Below are 18,979 nucleotides of genomic sequence, written 5' to 3'. Positions count from 1 at the left end.
ACGCACAGGGCCCTGCATCAATCTTCAGTCTCCGGTCCAAGTCGATCGCCATGTCGCTGTCCCGGACGGTCGGTCATTTCGGAAACCAATTCAAAAACAAGGACAGGAATTTGGCCGAAATTATCTGCGGTTTTCGCTTCCCAGTGGCCCAGATCTGCACTCTTTCGTGCAAAATCTGTGACTCCTTTTCGTGTAAAAGGTTGAGAAGCTTTAGTTAGGACCATTGTTGATAGTGCAGCGACCCGCAAATCCTCGGCTATTTTCTTGTAAAATCACTTGCAGTTGCTGGTGTTTTTCGTGCACTTACAGCTACCTGTTGCTTGCTGGGTAGGTGTGATTGTCTTCTTGACTTGCGAGTTGCGACTTCATTGAATCATTGTGTTTTCTTTTGCCTTTCTTTTCCTATTTCCTGGAAAGCTATTTGTGCTAACTTTTGTGGTTCAGTATCAGTGTGAGGAAATTCTCTAGGATCGATGTACCTATACTTGTAGTAATTGAACACTTTGTGAGCTTTCATGTTAACTTAGAATAAATTACCTGATCTTAAATAAATCATGAACTGAAAATATCATTGACTTCAATATAGAAAATCAAAAAGTCATATTTAATCGTACCAGCTTGAACTCTCAATTCTATTATTTAGATATGTCTCATCCAACCAAAATCTCTATATTTTAGGATGAAGTGAGTATTTTATTAGTTTAATTTTAAAACTTAAAATTAATTGTTAATCAGTTGTAGCCAATATAGATTGCTTTTAATATAAGTATTATAATTTTGATTTTGAAGATAACCAACATGTTTAATATAATATTAAAATTCAAATGCATATAGTATCAGTCCATAATAACCCGTCCATCGTTCGGGTTGATGACTGGTACCATAATAAGACCTCATGGAGAGTTCGTCAGCGTGCTGATTATTCACTCTATCTCTCCCCTCCCAATTAAGCTTAGGCAATACATACAACTGGGCAACTGATTCTGTATAATATTGCTGTGTCGCGTAGGTAGTTTAGGTAAGTCAATTTTCGTCAATGTCTAATAACTGTCATATGTGTGCGTGTGCCGGCATTATGTGGCTTTGCACAATAGTAGTACTATCTATATTCATATTGGATACGCACAGTTAACCTAATTACGTTCAAGTTGGACACAGATCCATCCAGTGATCGACAGTTTGCGAAAGCGAGCAGTTTATAGTTAAGCGTGATAGATTGGAGGGTGGACGACGCATCAAACTCTCATCACTCTTTGGCTAAAATATATGTTCAGTTTGCGCAAGAAATTAAGCACGATTATTCAACGACTAAAGACTCCGCTCGCAGTCTTTCTTTCTGTTTCCCTCTTCCTGTGTCGCGCGTATGAAGTATTAAAGTGTAGTCTAAGTAGCACCGGTGGAGAAACCATATTTGGTCGGTCGACCAAATTCTACAATAGTCCCGGTTCTATTAAAAACCAGGACAAAAAACGATTTTTATTCCCGGTTAAAAAAATTTGATCTAACACCAACCGGGACTAAAGATGATTTTTAGTCCCGGTTCATCCCCTGTTAGATGTATGTCAAGGGACCGAGGATCTTTAGTGCCGGTTGATACTACCAACCGGGACTAAAGATTACCACTTTAGAACTTTAGTCCCTGTTGGTAATACCAACCGGGAGTAAAGATCGATCTTTAGTCCCGGTTGGAGTTATCAACCGGGAGTAAATATTTCTCTCACACTTCTGATCGGTTAAGTCCCAGACATATATTTAGATAAGATTGGAACATCCCCTCTCTTCCTCTTCTCAGATCCAATCCCCTTCCTCCTCCCCTCCCCTCTCTTCTTCCTCCTCCTCCCCTTCCTCTTCTCCTCCCTCCCATCAGCCGCCCTTCCTCCTCCACCCCTCTACTCCCTCTTCCATCAGCCGGCCGGCGGCGGCGCGGCCGCGCGGGGGGAGGCGGCGGCGGGCAGGAGGCCGGCGGCGGTGGGCAGGCGGCGGCGGGCAGGAGGCCGGCGGCGGTGGGCAGGCGGGCGGCCGGGCGCTGGCTCGTTTGCTTTTCTTTTTTTATATAATTTGTGTTTCACTGGATATATAATTTTTTAGATTTTGTGATTCATTGCATCGCATGGATCTGAGATGTATAATCTTGTATAATCTGTGATGTATTTAATTTGTGTGTAGTTTTTTAGGATTTGTGATGTATTTGATCTATGTGTAGGATTTGTGATGTATTTGATCTGTGTCTATAAGTAACTTAATATTTGGGATGTTGATTTGGGGATGTGCATCCCATTCGATTCGGGAGAAAATACAGGGATTAACACTAGCCATTAGCAAATCAACAATAAAATAAAAAAAAGATCTCGAGAAACTGTCGCTTCCCCTCTTACTAAAGATTCTCCCTCTTTACTCCCGGTTGGTGTTACCAACCGGGACTAAAGATAGCGATCTTTAGTCCCGGATTCGTAGTCCCGGTTGAAAAACCGGGACTACAAAGGGTTCTAAACCGGGAGTAAATAGCATTTCTCCACCAGTGTAGACGAAAGGTATGAGAGAACAATTAATATATGACATTTTTTTAGGGAATATAGGACATTACTAGGTATAGACTCCATTAATCACTTATTCATTTTTAGGTATTTAAAGTATACAACTCCATAGAGAAATGTCCAGGGATTTTTCCGGCTAGCTCCACGAGACCATTTCCTAATATTCGTATTTTTTTAAGTATATGACTACATATACAAAAATTCTTACCAGTGAATATTCTCCTAAGAGACCTGACTACTATACAGCATGGCTGTCTCTAAAAAAATTGAGGTCTTGGGACGAAATTCAAATACGACCCTACAATTAGAAAATACTTTTATTCCCTTAATTTCATATTACCTTTGGAAAGTAGTAATTGGGATGTACGCAGAATTACAAGGAGTTTGAAATTCGGGGGTAGTGAGTAGATTATATATATAAAGATAGCTCGAAAACAGGGCAATAGATTTACTCTAGAGGACATATATTCTCACATTAATTAAAGAAAGTAAAAAAAATTAAACCGTTAGATCAGAATGGGTCCAGATTATAATGGTGTAGAACAGTTGATATAAACATTTTACAGCTGTATTTGTGGAAATAGAACTTAAGAGTTATACATCATGTCTAAATATGTTTCAATTATCGAGCTTCGCGTAAAGTTGTGCAGGGTAATCTCGTAATTCATATAAACAAAGCATGTTTTCACTCAATTATATATACAACTTTAATACATTATAATTTTACCATACTACATAGGAATATATCGCATAGTAATGTTTAAAAATGCAAAATTAGTACTCGGGCAATAAACCGACCTCTTGTTCTACATGAGATTTTTTTTTTCTAATTGAGTACAGTACTTAATTAATTAGGATTTGAGGGGGGCAATATTCTAGGCCCTGACTACCTTGCCAAACAGTATTGACCATTTAGAAGAGTTTGTATATAGAGTTATATATAAATAATAGACCTGCTAGGTAGAAGGTAGTGGTATTATTTGTAATATTGTTTTAGTGACGTGGCACCCCCTGTTGTGCGCGAGATTTGCTAGTGACATTCATATGAAAAAAAAGAAGAAGAAGAAGAAGAAAAAAAATCTGCTGACCGACGCTTGACCAATGGATCGAGCTATCGTCGACGCTGTTCATACGATCGACGGTCACGCTCGTGGTGTTCATACTTTGGGCGCCGTTGCACTTGCACATGCAACGCGCGCTTCCTGCGGCGGTCAACGGTCAAGTGGAGCAAGACGTTTCGTCAGTCTGGTTTGGTTTGGGTACGTAGCTGCCGTTTGGAACAAACTGCGTCGTCGTACAAGCCCAGAAGACACACTTTACATCGTACAGTACAGGTCCGTGTCACGCCCGTACAAAGTTCAGCCGAAAATGGCTCCTCGGCACCATCGCTCTGGTCTGGTTGTTGCTGCGAGTACATATATCTACGGTACATGTGTTTTTTGTGTACTAGTACTGTATACATGTGCGAAGCTGTCCTAGTTAGCAATCCCCGTAAATATAACCCAGGTGGATGCATATCATCTGCAGTTTAAAATAGCAACCATAAGTTAAGCTACTGTACACAATAACAACCATCCCTTTTTTTAAAAAAAAAATGAACGGATCAGGTCGATAGCTCCGGTATCGATATATAAGTACTTCACAAATCTTGTCATAGTAGTGATCTACGGTACTGGATGCATCTTGATCCTCGGTTTTGAATCTAACGGATAGCGGTGGACTGCATAAGTTGCGGTGACACTATCGATTGCATCCGATATAAATCCACGATAGGGCTCCTCTGTACCAACAATAATATGTTACTCCTCCATCCTAAATAAACTCAACCGACCCCTTCTAATACAACTACCGTTTATCTAAATTCGTTATCATAGGAGAGATATCCCTCTTAGGTTGAGTTTTCCCTCCGTCCAAAAAAAACTAACTTAGGAGGAGATGTGACTCCCTCCTAGTATAATGAATCTAGATAATGTTGTCCAGATTCGTTGTACTCGAAGAGGTAATATCTCTCTTAGGTTTTTTTTTTTTTTTATGGAGGGAGTAGGAGTCTATTACAGTAACTACTACATGGCATTGTGGCAAAAGTCTTGAAACAACGGTGACTGATTTTGTTGCCTACCCTAGTAGCCTCTCATGTGTTTTAGCACATTACTATAGTGATATAATATGAAACGTTAAAATATGATGGTGTGGTTGGAAGTTTTTTCAAAAGCACATGACTATTTATATCCTTTGTATATATATACCTCTAAATGCAGAGGATCTGAATTCAACCTAGATGCAGTTAGCATAGTTTTCTCGGTTTTATCGTTGGGGGGAAGGATAGAGAATGAGATGGGCCAGAACTTTTTGTTGTGGTGAGCCCAGTGGGAGAATACGGCCCATATCACGAGATGATCATTAATCAGTCTTAATTTAGTTCGTTCGGCCTTTCCCTGAAAAATATTGGGTAAATCTAGCTTTAAACTTTTAATCTGTTATTAATTGTGTGCGGTGTGAATGTGTGATACTAACACAGCAACACTGTACCTACACAACTCCGGTAGGGATATGTAGAATCTGTTCACAATTCACTCCATAAAATCCTTCTCTTTTTTCTGTCCTATGTATCTCCATTCTCTTGACTGCAAGAAGGGAACGATCTCTTTGTTACCACAACTTAAATTTTTACTCATGTTTTCTGAATTTTATTTAGTAATAAACAAAAACGACATTTGTGTTCTTCTGCTATTCATCCCTGATTCCCAGTAGACAAAAAAGAAAGTAATAGAAAAGGACAAGGTGTATAGAGTTTGGGCCAAAACTATAGATTAGGCCCATATTTTACCGGCCCAATTTGGTTACACGTCGGCCTGTTACCACAATCTGATGCTAATACGAGCTAGGGTTTCCTCGCCGCCGACCCCTCAACCCTATATAAGCGGCATCCTGTTCGTCCGAAACCCACTCATCGTTCCCTTCCGCCGCACCGGTAATCTGTGGTTTTCGCTTCTCGCGTTTGTTCAATCTTAATTTGAGTTTCTTTTCTGTTCTCTCTTCTTTCTGTATAGATCTGTTGCGTTTGGTTTTCAGATTGGTTTTACGCGGTTGCAAATCTGATGCAGTTTTGAAGTGATGATCCTTTCCCCAAATTATCGACTATGATTATACTGTGCGATTTTTGCAAGCTCTTCTCTTCGGAGAAGGCTTCTAAGCCAGTAGTTTTGATCAAACCGCTACATTTGATTTGCATCTGATTTGGTTTCGTTTCTCTGGGAGTTCATCCACTAGATCTGTTTCTGAGTTATTCATCCGCGGTGTTCTCATTTTCGCCTGTTGTTTTGGTTGAGATATTATATAATCTTGATGGAAGTGAGGATCCTTTCCCCAGCTGATCGACTATGATTATACTGTGCGCAAATGTAATCCCTCTTCAGAGGATTCAAGCCAGAAATCTGATCCATCTGCTATTCTCAACACAATTTCAGCTTTGTATTTTTGTTTTGCATGTAATCCCTCTTCAGAGGATTCAAGCCAGAAATCTGATCCATCTGCTATTCTCAACACAATTTCAGCTTTGTATTTTTGTTTTGCAGTGTTTTTTTGCGCGACCCTTTTTTGTTTGTTTGTTTGTTTGAATGGAAGTGAGGATCCTTTCCCCAGATGATCGACTACGATTATACTGTGCGCAAATGTAATCCCTCTTCGGAGGATTCAAGCCAGAAATCTGATCCATACAGAATGCAACATTTAACTTAACTTTTTGTGGTTTTGTAATGTTTTTTTTCTGTACAGTTTTTGCTCGTCCAATTGTTTGTTTGAATGGAAGTGACGATCCTTTCCCCAGATGATCGACTATGATTATACTGAGCGCACAAGTGACCCCTCTTCGAGGAGGATTCCAAGCCAGAATTCTGATCCATTTTTTTATATAGTTTTGGTCCGTTCTTTGTTGTTTCGGTCTTCTATTTTTCAAAAGGGAAACAATGAGGCAGCACGAAGAAGTGAAGAACGGACAAATCCTTCCATTTAAGAAAGAAGACAGCAAATGGCATACGCGAGTACACATCACAAATACAGAGTGGAAAAATTATCAACGAATATCCAACTATAAATTGTATGTGCTTTCAATTAGAGATACTTAAAAAAATGAGAAGAATGAATCACAAATATTAGTTATTTGTCAAATTGCTGACAAATTTTCCTTGTCACCCGTAAATGTGGACATGTGGTTGCTTGGTGACAGTCTGCTAGGCAACTGCAATACCCGATATCACTCGCCGTTAGCATTCAGAGCCTGGACAGTTCTGCATTTGCATTGGAGGAGAAACATTCAGAACTTACACGAGCATTCGCATTGGAGCCTTGGAGGAGACAATCAGAATCTACACTATAAATGGCCGAAGGGGCTGCCTGCCTGCTCTGAGGGCAGTCGGGCCGTCACGGACCAACAAACTCACTGTGACAGGCCGTGCCCGCTCATGGGCTGCACTATGGCCCTGGCACGGCCCAATAAACTCGGACCGTGTCGTGTCGAAGGCATGATCAGCCCACCGTCCTTATCTTTAAATAAGTATATTTTGACTCCCTCATTTCTAAAAAAAATCGTGCGTACTAGTACTGCATTTTGTTGTTAGCAGAGTTATCGATACACGACAGAAGTGCTCTGAGGGTAGTGCTCTTATCAGTGCATCCACGATGTAACACAAAAGTGACCCAAATAAAATGTAGCCCGTTCAATCCGTAGCTCAACGTAGCTAAATATCCAAACTTTCACTCATCTTTGTTTAGGATTATAAACTAATTTATGCGCAAAAAATCTTATGCTATTAAACAAGCGGTTTTTTCGTTTCGCCTTTTTAAAGTCGTAAGCTACTCTTGTGCTATTAAGCCAAAAGCTAAGTCAGAAGCTTTTTTTTAAGCTTATATAAGGTAAAAAAAATATGACTCTACATTTAAAGTTAGAACTTTAAAATCCATTAGCTTATAAAAGAAAAGCTAACTTGTCATTATCATTTATGACATACCTGGCTAAAGCATGGATTTGTATGGCTTGGTACCAACATGAGTCTGGTTAAGCCCACCACAACACAGCTAACATATTGTAGTACTCTAGTTGGGCATAAAACGGATAAAGATTAAGGTTGAGGCCGGCAAAATTTTATTAAGAAACAAGTTTTTGATTGCCAATGTTTTTCTAAAAAAAATTAAAGTAAATATCACAAAACCTCTAGTATTATGGTCTGAGTTTCAAAATAACCATAGAGATTTTAGTCTATCCAGATATCTAGAGTTATTTTGATACTTCTTTTCCAGTAAACCACACCCCAGCCACATCTTAGCAATGATGATATGTGGGACCCGCTGAGGCATGGGTAGGGTTGACCTTCTCTACTTCATGTAGGACTCACCGCTACCTACGTCGTCGCCACCCACGTCAATAATCCTCGATTGTGATGCTAACTCTAGTCCTGTCGCAATCATGCTAACCTCATCCTCATTCGTCACCACTAGTCCTCGCTGTTGTTGCCTCTCGCCTGCAGGCATCATCTGCTTCTCCTCTAACTCGCCGCCACCATCTCTCATCGGACCATCGCAGTTCGACTCCTCGCTGCAGATCTAGCTAGGGTGGGTGCCATGGCACCCTTGTCGCTTCACCACAAGCACCATCGTTATCTATTGCCGTATGTTATTTCGTTGTTCCGTCTATGTAAAACAAATCTAAAGATCTTACAAGTTTTTTTTAGAAGAAAAACACACCGTTTAGCAGTTCGAGAAACCCGTTAGCGAAAACCCATATAAAATTTAAATCTTAATCAGAAAAGAATAGAGCTTTTTATATAAGCATTACTTTAAAATATTAAATAAATATATTTTTTTATGTTTGGAACAATTAAAACTTAATTAATTATACGCTGATAACTTTCTCTGCGTTGATTTTATTCTAAATCTATCTCAAACATCAGCTGTGTTACTATGACTTATGACTACGTTCAACTTTTAATCCCAGTTTACTTGGGGCCATTTTTTTTTTATTTTTTACGGAAGTTTACTTGGGGCATTGGGGAAGCGAGAAACTTCTTGGTCTAGCTGGAGCCCGAACCCGAGCCCAAAGCGACCGATCCAACCACCCGCATCCACACACCGCACCACCAACCATCGACCGCCTCGCCGGAGAGGAGAGAGAAAGGAAGAGCGCGAGATGGAGGCGGCGGCGGCGGCGGCCGGCGTGCAGCTGGGCACCTCGAAGCCGCAGATCGCGACCCAGGCGGAGATGTCGGAGGCGCGCCTCCCGCTGCCCTACCGCGACCAGTGCGCCCACCTCCTCATCCCCCTCAACAAGTGCCGCGTCGCCGAGTACTACCTCCCCTGGAAGTGCGAGCCTGAGCGCCACGCCTACGAGAAGTGCCAGTACGAGCTCGTCATGGAGCGGATGATCCAGATGCAGAAGATCCGCGAGGCGCAGGAGGCCAAGTCCAAGGGCGCCGCCACCATTGGCGTCCCCCTCATCCCTTCCACCGCCAAGCTCTCCTGATCCCCGCTCCGCTTCGATCTGCTCTATTCAGGTGATCCCCCGCCCCGCCTTGTCATTTTGGCCCCTCTAGATTTGGCTCGATTGCTGTGATTGGCTTCGTGATTGCGATTTCAACGCAAATTTTACCCTTCGGAATCCGACGAGCACTACTGATGAACCTTTAGGCTGTAGAGGTATTGAAACTTGAGTTTCCATTTCGGCTGTTTTAGCGGGGCCATCAGTTCAACCTACTGAATTTCTTATACCGGTGCTACAATGTTAGCTAGGGTTTTCACTAGTTGGTTATGAATCCTAACACTACTGGTTTTCACTAGCTGGTTATGATTGGGAGATATAAGTCCAACACTAATTCGTGGGAGAACAATACATGCCTGAATCCTGCATCAGTAACCCAATTTATTTGGAGATCTGAATTTAGTTTTGTTGTCACCAACTTGCTGAATGTTTCGATCCCAACACTTGCCTGATATCCTGCACTGGTATGCACTTTGAATTTCCACTAGCTGTGCTCTTGGTGGTGGGATTCGGATCTTCTGACATGCAGTAGTCAAGTCGAAGACGTGGCAGTACCCATCTATCCACTGTCCAAAACCATCCGATGGCTCCTGCTTATTAGCCAGTTCTTCTCCACTGCTTGCAAGGTTGCATTGTTAAGGACACGCTGTTCCCATCCACTAGGACCTCTCGTCTGAGCACGTCAACGACCAAAATGCTTGATGTTAATGAGGAGAATGCTGCTGAGAAGCGAATTTGTTTCATTAGTGATTGCTTTGGCCAATACCAAGTGGAGCTCCTTAAGTTAGCCTCCCTTTTCTTCGTAGTGTCCATGTGGCGGCGCGTGCCGTTGGACGGCCACAAAATTGGGCTGAACCGTTTCTGACCGCTCCAAAGATCAACTCTAAAATTTTCCACCTCAAGGCTAATTTTCTCAAATCGAGGTTGAAATTATTTTTCACATGTTCTATAGCCCCTTTCGCTTTCCAGAGCAAATTATCTGCCTCAGCCCACCGGAGCAGGACACCACCAATGCCATGTTTCTGGCCACCACAGAGCTCACCCGCCACTCCGCAGCCACAGGTGACCCCAACCTGAACAACACTTCCACAAGCTCTGCTTTGTTTCATGGGTACTCGATGACCACAGCGCCATACCACAGCATCGTGGATTTTGTGGCCGTAGGCATGTAATGACTTAGGAGTATGTGAGAACTGCGAAGAAGGCAGGAAGAAAAGGGGAGAACGAAGGCCAAATAAGGATCATTGGATTAAAACAGACAGTTGATATAGAGGGGTACTGCACGTCTCTGACTTAACTACTGCACGTCAGAGGATGCAAATCCCTCTTGGTGGTGCTGAAGTTCACGGGAAAACTATGTAGACTTGGGAAACACATAGTCGGAATTCCTGCTGTTTAGCCTGGAGCCTTGTAGCAATGGAGCATTTCAGGTTTTTTTCTGTTTTAAGCTGATAGTTGCTCTCAGTCACTCAGTGATCTCTAACGTTTTGACTTCTCTCTGTCCCTTAACAGGGTACTTTTCTTTATTTCATTTAGGACAAGTAAAAGCTCTTCTTTGATTAAAATTTATACAGAAATTATGTTTCCCCATGCTTTTGCCTTCCCCCTTCTTAGCTATGCTGGCACACTTTACCTTGTATGACCAGCATTAGTTGTATTCATGTCTACTTATACATAAAGCTTTGTTGTTAGCCAACCTTTTTTTTTTTCAATTTTACTTTGTCCTTTCTCTCATGAGCTAAAGTTTATTTGAAATTAACCTCTGGCCTCTGGGTTGATATCAATGGGGTATCCTTTTTAAAGAACGTGACCTGGTTGTTTATACATCTCTTATTTGAGAATAAAGTCCTCTCATTTGATGCATCTCCAATCAGTTGTGTGCATTTATTTGCTTTATTCTATGATTTCCCCTGTTTCTATTCTCATTTACAGAGTGCTGCCTTGACAGCTGACAATTGTTTGGTAGACCTGTGATTTGATGGCATTGGTATTAGTGACCTAGCAATGGAGATCAAGAAGTCTTTCCCAAACTCTTGATTTGATGTTTTATTTAGTTGTAATATGGTGCTTTGTGCAATTTACTGGCCATTTTTTTAAGAAAGCGAACCACTAAAAGTTAAATACTACACGGTCGTTGGTTTATAAACATACAAACAGAACTAGTGTCACTAATTACTAGTTACTGGCAAACCGGATGTAAAATACAGTATCAGAATGAGCAAATGCTGGTGAACAATTATACCAAATTGCTGAGTAATTACTGGATTTGTAGTTCTACTTGCTTTCTTTGCTGAGCCGCTTACCTTCTCTTTGACATAGAAGATCATTTAACTTAACATGAGTGACCAACCTAATTCATGGAAGCAACCATCAAAAGATAACAAGATATAGGGAAATTGATCTGGGACAGAAATGTTGCAAATATGTAGTCTATCTTGTTTTTAGAGTTACCTTCCGTGTGCACCTCTTAAGCATTAAGTCCTTTTCTCATCCATGTTTTGTTGAAAACATATTGGATGTGATATTTAAGGAACTGTCCACTGCAAATCATTTGTTTGAAGTATCTAGTAGTAGGAGTATTGCAGTGCAAGTGCTCTTTGATAGTTCCTCTGTGACAACAAGAAACAAAGGACATAATAATGACAGAAGTACATAAGTACAGATAATATACTTTGGCTGCTTCGTTTCTTCTGCTAATAGTAACTGCAAAATGATTCCTTGCACTTATTGTGTATGGAGTACTACTTTATCTTCAGAGTTATGAATCATGACACACTGACATAAATCGTGTTGGCATTTGCAATCTTTTCAACTGTCCATTAGGTGATGAAATCATTCTGTACCTTTAGGCTGTTAGTTTCTGGCATATTGGTAGATCCAAACTCTCTACAGTTCAGTCATCATAGTATAGACCGGCATCTTAGATGCTGCAACTATTTAGTCTTCATGCCTTTGATGATAAGTGCTCTTTGGGAGGTTCCTCTCCCATTTGAATGCATCACTATAACCTTTGATGGCATAGACATTGGATGTGTCAGATGGTTAAGTTTGGGGACAGCGGTTTTTTCCCTATCAGAATGGCATGTGGCTCATGTGGTGTTTACTCTGTGCATCCTTTGTTTTCACCTCAACCTGAGTCAGTAAATGCGATGCTGTTTTATTCTGTTTCCTCTGGCACAATTTGGTTCTGTTTTGTTCCTTCCCTGATGGCACTCTGTCTAGAAACTCCATCCGATTTTTCTTTTTTATATAGCACACATTTATCAGTTTATCAGTCATATTGACAATTGGATTCCTTTCGGATGCACAGGGCTGGTTATGACAGCACGAAGGACATTGTGCAAGGATCGTGGATGCTAGTTCTATGAACCAAACATCTGTTTGAATTTAGCATAAAGTTAACTGTTGTCTTCTTCTCTCCGCCTTTACTCCGTTGGTGAGCATCTTCGAGTTTCAATATGAAATAAGGAACTACCTGTTTATACTCAATGACTGAAATGACGCCTTAAAGTTTTGAATGCAATGCGTGGACTCTGCATATGAAGAGCTACTTTAATTCAGTAGAACAACCCAGTTACTCCCAGTCTCCCAGTAACATATCCTTCCATAAGCTCATAGGCTGAAACCTTTTATATGCTCTGTCACTACTGTGTGTAGTATAAGAACTGCAGTCGTTGTTTGTGCTTTAGTTTTGTTGATCCATTGCTTACCTAATTATCTTTAGTCGTGGCCAGTCTTAGGTTATGTGTTCTTCAGGCCGGATTATGGGGATCTGGTTGCTTTTGCAGAACCTGCCTTGATGAGGGCCAAAAGTATATAGGGATTTCGTAGTCAAACGATCTTTTTGATACTCCAAGTCACAACCTATTTTGTCTACTTGGATCACCAACTAAAAACTAAGAGCAATTCCCCCATTACTGGTAGTGTCACCTACTCCCTCCATCCCATTTTAGGCGTAGTTATGAGTATCTGTGTTCAAATTTAATCGTCCGTCTTATTTAATTTTTTTTTAAAAAAATAATAAAAAAACATAAATCATGTATAAAGTATTATTTATGTTTTATCATCTAATAACAATAAAAATACTAATCATAACAAAAATTCAAATAAGATGGATGATTAAAATTGGATAAGAAAACTTATGGCTGTGCTTAAAATAGGACGGAGGGAGTAGAAACTAGTGAAGGCTTTGTTTGGGAGAGTTTAAGCTGCTTGCATGCTTCTGAGAATTTTGAAAATTTGGGTTTCGCGAGTTTGAGCTTCTACGGTTAGTTTATTTTATAAATTCTATAGCTACAGATACTGAGGATGTGGACTGAAAATTCTGGGAAAAGTGGCTTTTGCTAAAAGCTCCCGTAAACGTATGCTAAGTCTCTACAATTCCAAGTCTCTCACTAACATTACTAATTCAATATGATAATTAATCATTATTTCTCTCACATTATGTCTTGAGCTACGCCTAGTAGAAACTACAAGATCGGTTTCTTTATCATTCCTCATTTAATAGTTAGATTGTCACATTATATTATTTTAAATAGAATTGTCTAACTACAATAGAACTTTATTTTTCTAAAAAAAAAACTTGCAGTGGGTTTATAGCTTAACAAAATTCTGGGTGGCGCTGGTGGATGGATGATGACTCTAAAAGACGCTATCATACTGGAGTATCTCCTATATATGCGGCGCTGGTGTTACAAATTCTCCCCTCGTTGCTGTTGACAAGGAGTTAAGGACATTGGATTCTTCCTGTTGGCAATAATTGCAATGCCAAATTGCCAACATCTCATCTCAAGTTCTCAACCGGCGTTCGTCCTTTGACATGGGAACAGCGGTCGACTACAATACGTGCCACCCTCGACGACGGCCGCGGCGGGGGCGGTGACCCGTTGCAATCAGAGAAGGACGCGGCAGCTGCCTGCGGCGAGGGAGGCAAGCGGCAGCGGAGGGTAGGACAAGACGCGTGCAGCAGCAGCAGCAAGCAGGCAGCGAGATGTGCGATTGTGCATGCATGCATGCGTGCAATTTTGAGTAGTCTGTTGTAGTTGTAGCGTTTAGCCATGGCCCAGGCAGGGGAATGATGATGACAAGGAGAAAACACGCACCACAACATATTATTCCATTCCAAGGGCCCGGCCATCCAGTCAGGCTAGCCAGCTACAGTAACTCATCCCGACGTTTACCCTACATCCTCCATCCTACAATAACCTCTCTCATTTATCCTAAAATAAGTTTATTTTTTAAATAATTATTTTATTAGAACATGAAAATAAAGAATAAATACATTTGGGGTAGATTATTTTATAAAAATTAATTGTATTAGGATTTGATAAAATGTAAGTATTCTAGTATCTTTTTTTTTGTATGTTTGTATATGTGAGATGCGTAAAAAAATAAACTTATTTTAAGATAGAGGGATAGGGGGGAGTATTACTCTTTCTGTCCTTGATAAGTTCATTCTTATTAGAGCTCCTAACTGATATTTAAATCAGTATGGAAGAAACATAGTACTAAATATCTATCATCCTCGTGTAGAAAAGAAATATTGTTGGAGAGATAGGTAAGAAGTATTAAAATGATAAAATTCTTCGATGACAAAGGGATGATACTATATAAGGAGATAAAACTTACTACTCTGGGATAAATATTAAAAATGGGTTTATTTTGAAACGGCGGAAATAGACATTTTGGGAGGAGATAGACGGAAAAGCAATTTTGAGGGGAGACAGAATCATCATGATCGTGGGGGCAGCGCGGGAAACAAACCGGAGTGTGCAGTAGTATCCCCCCCTCCTCACTGGCCCCGTGCAATGATGCCAGCCAGCCCTCTGCGCTGCATCTGCATGCATGCCCACATTGCAACTACTCTCTGCATCTCATCTCATCTCCGGTTGTTGAATCTACTGTTGATTGGGCTGAGATGACAAATGTACAGTTTGTCTCACGGAGACCACTTCGCTAGCCTTGTCATTATCAAGCGACACACTAGTATATTTCAGGATGTAATTAACCCATCTCTCTTATGATTGTTTCTTCTCTTCTTGCCGGAATTTCCACAGCAAAGGCCAAGGGCCAATGACCCAATTAATGTCCAAACAAATGATGCATCCTTGGTAAAGGCTTTTGTGGACTATCCAAATTTTGCTGCAATATCCAGCCCTGATACTTTCCTAGCTAGCACCATGCATTGTCACGGGTTTGTCACAGTGGGCAGCGTCTTCTCCGTCGATGTTTTTCAAGGGTCGGCCAAAGGGGTGCGTCGTGAACGCCTTTGCCGGCCGAGCTTGCAGCTGCTGCTGGTCCAGACTCCATAGAGACAGAGAGAAAGAGAAATCAAATTATGTGCTCATCCACGGCATGCGCCGGTCAATCCCAGCTCTATTTGCAAACACCTCCGGACATGCAGATGCCCCCACCGCTGCACTCACTCAACTCTCCCCTTTTTCCCCGGCCGTCCGTACACCCATCCAGATCCTCTACAGCCTACACGATACTACACATATATACCACAGACATATATATACTGCAGGTATACAATCTACTACTATTAACATATCCATGAGGATGCACGAAACTGTCTACTCCTACTAGGAGGGTATGAAGTTAGCTAACAATCGGTTTCGCGAAACTTGACTAGCTACATAGACCGACTTAAGAAACACAAACTGCTCGGTTTTTTTCTAATCAAGTTAAAAATAATCAAACTAAATTTTAACAAAAATTTAATCCGATTTTACGGGAGCAAACAGTTTTTAAATGGTTTTAAGAAAAACGACAAACCGTTGACCCCCGGATTTCAACTCTGGAATGGAGTGGTGACCCGTTGCTCTAGTTGACGACTAAGATATATCTCCTCCGTCCTAAAATAAATTAATCTAGTATCTTATATGTAATACGGGTGTCTAGATTTATCGTATTAAAATAGTATATCATATCACTAGTCCAGTGGTATATAAATTGGCATGCATTGGCATCGGGTGAGGATGCGTAAAGGATCAAAAGCCCCGGGTTGAAGGGGGCATGATGAGCCGTATGATCCGCTTGGTTTCCCCTGCATGCAATGATGGCGGCGCTGAGGCTGAGCCTGAGGCTGAGCTGAGCTCCTCCTCTCACCCACAGTAGCTGGCTGCCTCCTGTATCTCAGTATCTGTACATGTTCCCTGGCCGCCTCCTCCGTCTTGCACTAGCTGCTACTGTGCCCGCGTGTGTATGCGCGCTCCTTTGGAACACATCACTGCATAAGGACATGCCCACTTTACTCAAATACGCAACACTCTTTGTCCTGTTTAGTTTGAAAAGCCGGAGTACAATTCAATTGTTGAGATCGATCGGATCGAGTAGTATTAATTCGTTTCTGTTGAGGGTGGATATCCCGACCACGTTATTATAGAGTATGAGAATTGTTGGTACTGGGATATACGCGAGATTAAGATAAAGAGACGAGAGACATGTTTTATATAGGTTCAGACCCCTTAACTGACAGATAACCTTATTTCTGTTGGCCGAAGCCGGTATTGTTTTTTATATTTCAGTATCACATAAGCATAATATTTTAGATGACCTAATCTACTTTCTATCGGCTTGACGTCATGGAGCTCTCGCACGTAGTCGATGGCTAGCGTAGTCTTCTTCCTAGAATATGAACTCAACAAGATTGGAGATGTCTCTAAGCTAGATCCCTTTATGGCTTCTACATTGGGTTTGGCTGTGTCTATATTGGCTTATATTCTGACTTGGCGTGTTGCCTCTCTGACTTGGCATGTCCCCTCCTCATAAGGCGTATTGTATTGATACCCTTGGATGCCCCCTTCAAGTATAATTAGGGAGACAAGTATATATGAATATGAAGTAATCCTTGTAGTGCCCGAGTAGAACAATGTTTTTTCTTTCTTATTCAGAACGCCATCTGATTTGGTATAGAACTTGATATATGGTGGGCCCGGCCGAGTCTAACTTAAGACTGTTTGGTATGTCTTATCTGTAACACTGACAGTTTCTATTTTCTGGTTTACCGCTATTGCGATGTTTGGTGCTGTTTGGAGAGCTTTCAACAGCCATAATTTTTTCTAGAATTTTTAGCTCTGCTATGCAGTCTAGATTATTAGCTACATTCTGAAAATCTGATTATATATTCACAAAATGAAATTGAAGCTAGAAGTTGATAGCCCAATTTTTTTTCGATCAGATTCTCACGGGATGGCTATCTATCAATTGTTTCCCAGAATCTCGAGTTACCTCAAATAACCTTAAAATCTGAAGTAAGAATCTAAAATGCTTGAGAAAAAAATAGAGATTGTTAGCTGAAGAACCGTAAGTAGCTGTAGCTAATGAAAATCATCCTTAAATTTAGGTTCTCGAAAATTATAGTATGTTTCTATCTATGCCAATACGTACGTTGTAATATATTTAGGATCTCTTCACATCAATTTTTTTTCGATTTTCTCTCTTTCTACACCATTGATTTGGGCTAGAACTAGAACTTTTTTCCGGCTCCGATAAGCGTTCCATGACAATAATGGCTACCTCAAAAAGCTATACTTCGTAACAATGATATGGACATGATTTTCTAGCCAATAAGGATTTCATATTTCACTTGATTGGTATGGCAATTTTTTTACATGGCCAGTCCGTCACTACTTAAGTAGATGGGTGGGTATATTTGGTATAGTTCTAGTTTTCACAACACATATAAACTCTTGTTTTATATGACCCATAGTTTTACAAATGACCTTGCGTGCTTAGGACATTCACAACATGGATGAAAAGTGGATAGTAAGGTCACTCACTATTTATTTTTATTATTGTGGAGGTAGGTAGTAGAGGAGGTAGGAACTATAACAAACAATAGCACTACTACCTAGTAATAGGAATAAAAAACATTGAACTCTCTCCTCTATCTCTTTTCTACCCAACCATTGTTTTACATGTTGCGAGCGGTACAAACAACTATAACCTAGTAGTTTATTGATCCTACTTTATTATTCACTTAATAATATATATTGAGGATGTCCTTAATTATTGTGACATATATATGGGGCCCTATTAGGTAGCTTGATGGAAGATTTTTCAAAGGCTATCATGCTTCCATTCCTGATGCCTTATGGCTGATCTGTTTATGATTGTTCCTTTGTCGACTGCATGCATGTATGATTCATCTGTTGGTACCAGTCAATAAATTCCTTTTGAAGCTTTCTAGCGAGCTCGATTCATCACCGATATTACCGATCCATCCATCGATCGATCTCCTTGGATTGGATCAGCAGGCATGCATGCAGCACCTGCCATCTCTGATTCTCTGCACCCGGGATTATTAATTAACCTCGCCTTTAAGTACGGGAGATCCCGGTCAGAACGCTGAAAGAGATAAGAATATATCGTGATCACTATGCTGCATGACTGTATCGTACGGGCCATGCAGTCGTTTAATTTGGTTAGTTGCGTCTTAATTCGAGGTAATGATCGATCGTCTGATCCTACCTGATCTCCATCATGTTCCTGTTGATATAAGTTGCATGCAAAGGAAAAAAATTTCAAACAAAAACTTTTAAGAAAAATTCGCACTTTATTTGATAGTAGCTTGTACTCCGTCTGTCTCCGAAAGATCACTAGCCTTTTTGTTTTCCCGAGATGAAAAAGGGAAAGAAAAATCTACGATTAGCTTTTCTTGCAATAGATTGGCAACTTTTCAATCCAAATTCAAAGCCCAATCCTTGAAGCCACGCACTGCACAGCGTCCTACAGACACCTTTATTTTGGTAGGGTCTGAAGAATTCTTCAGAGAGTACAGTATATAGTCCATGCATGCAGGGAGAGCTAGCTAGGAATTTTTCACATCCCATTCAACACAACTCATATCTCGTACACGTATGGGACGTCCGGTGACAAGATTGAGCCTTTATTCCTTTTTTCCCAGGATTGG

The 18,979-nt window shown here is 40.8% G+C and overlaps 1 protein-coding gene and 4 non-coding genes across 5 annotated transcripts; all 5 read left to right on the top strand.

Annotated features, from left to right (window-relative positions):
- Nucleotides 1-5,639: 5,639 nt before the first annotated feature.
- On the top strand, nucleotides 5,640-5,746 carry LOC127769172 (small nucleolar RNA Z103). The gene has a single exon (XR_008016737.1). It is a non-coding gene; the product is annotated as a small nucleolar RNA Z103 (small nucleolar RNA).
- A 133-nt stretch (nucleotides 5,747-5,879) lies between these two features.
- On the top strand, nucleotides 5,880-5,977 carry LOC127769169 (small nucleolar RNA Z103). The gene has a single exon (XR_008016735.1). It is a non-coding gene; the product is annotated as a small nucleolar RNA Z103 (small nucleolar RNA).
- A 174-nt stretch (nucleotides 5,978-6,151) lies between these two features.
- On the top strand, nucleotides 6,152-6,249 carry LOC127769168 (small nucleolar RNA Z103). Its single transcript, XR_008016734.1, has one exon. It is a non-coding gene; the product is annotated as a small nucleolar RNA Z103 (small nucleolar RNA).
- An 86-nt stretch (nucleotides 6,250-6,335) lies between these two features.
- LOC127769171 (small nucleolar RNA Z103) lies at nucleotides 6,336-6,436 on the top strand. Its single transcript, XR_008016736.1, has one exon. It is a non-coding gene; the product is annotated as a small nucleolar RNA Z103 (small nucleolar RNA).
- Nucleotides 6,437-8,604: 2,168 nt separating this feature from the next.
- LOC127766185 (NADH dehydrogenase [ubiquinone] 1 beta subcomplex subunit 7) lies at nucleotides 8,605-12,601 on the top strand. Its single transcript, XM_052291256.1, has 2 exons — nucleotides 8,605-9,079; nucleotides 12,374-12,601. Exon 1 carries the CDS (start codon nucleotides 8,716-8,718, stop codon nucleotides 9,046-9,048), a length of 333 nt encoding a protein of 110 aa, XP_052147216.1. The 5' UTR covers nucleotides 8,605-8,715; the 3' UTR covers nucleotides 9,049-9,079; nucleotides 12,374-12,601.
- Nucleotides 12,602-18,979: the final 6,378 nt, after the last annotated feature.

Source organism: Oryza glaberrima, chromosome 3 (assembly GCF_000147395.1).
Source record: "Oryza glaberrima chromosome 3, OglaRS2, whole genome shotgun sequence".
Taxonomy (NCBI): domain Eukaryota; kingdom Viridiplantae; phylum Streptophyta; class Magnoliopsida; order Poales; family Poaceae; genus Oryza; species Oryza glaberrima.
This window is presented reverse-complemented; position numbering and strand designations above follow the sequence as displayed.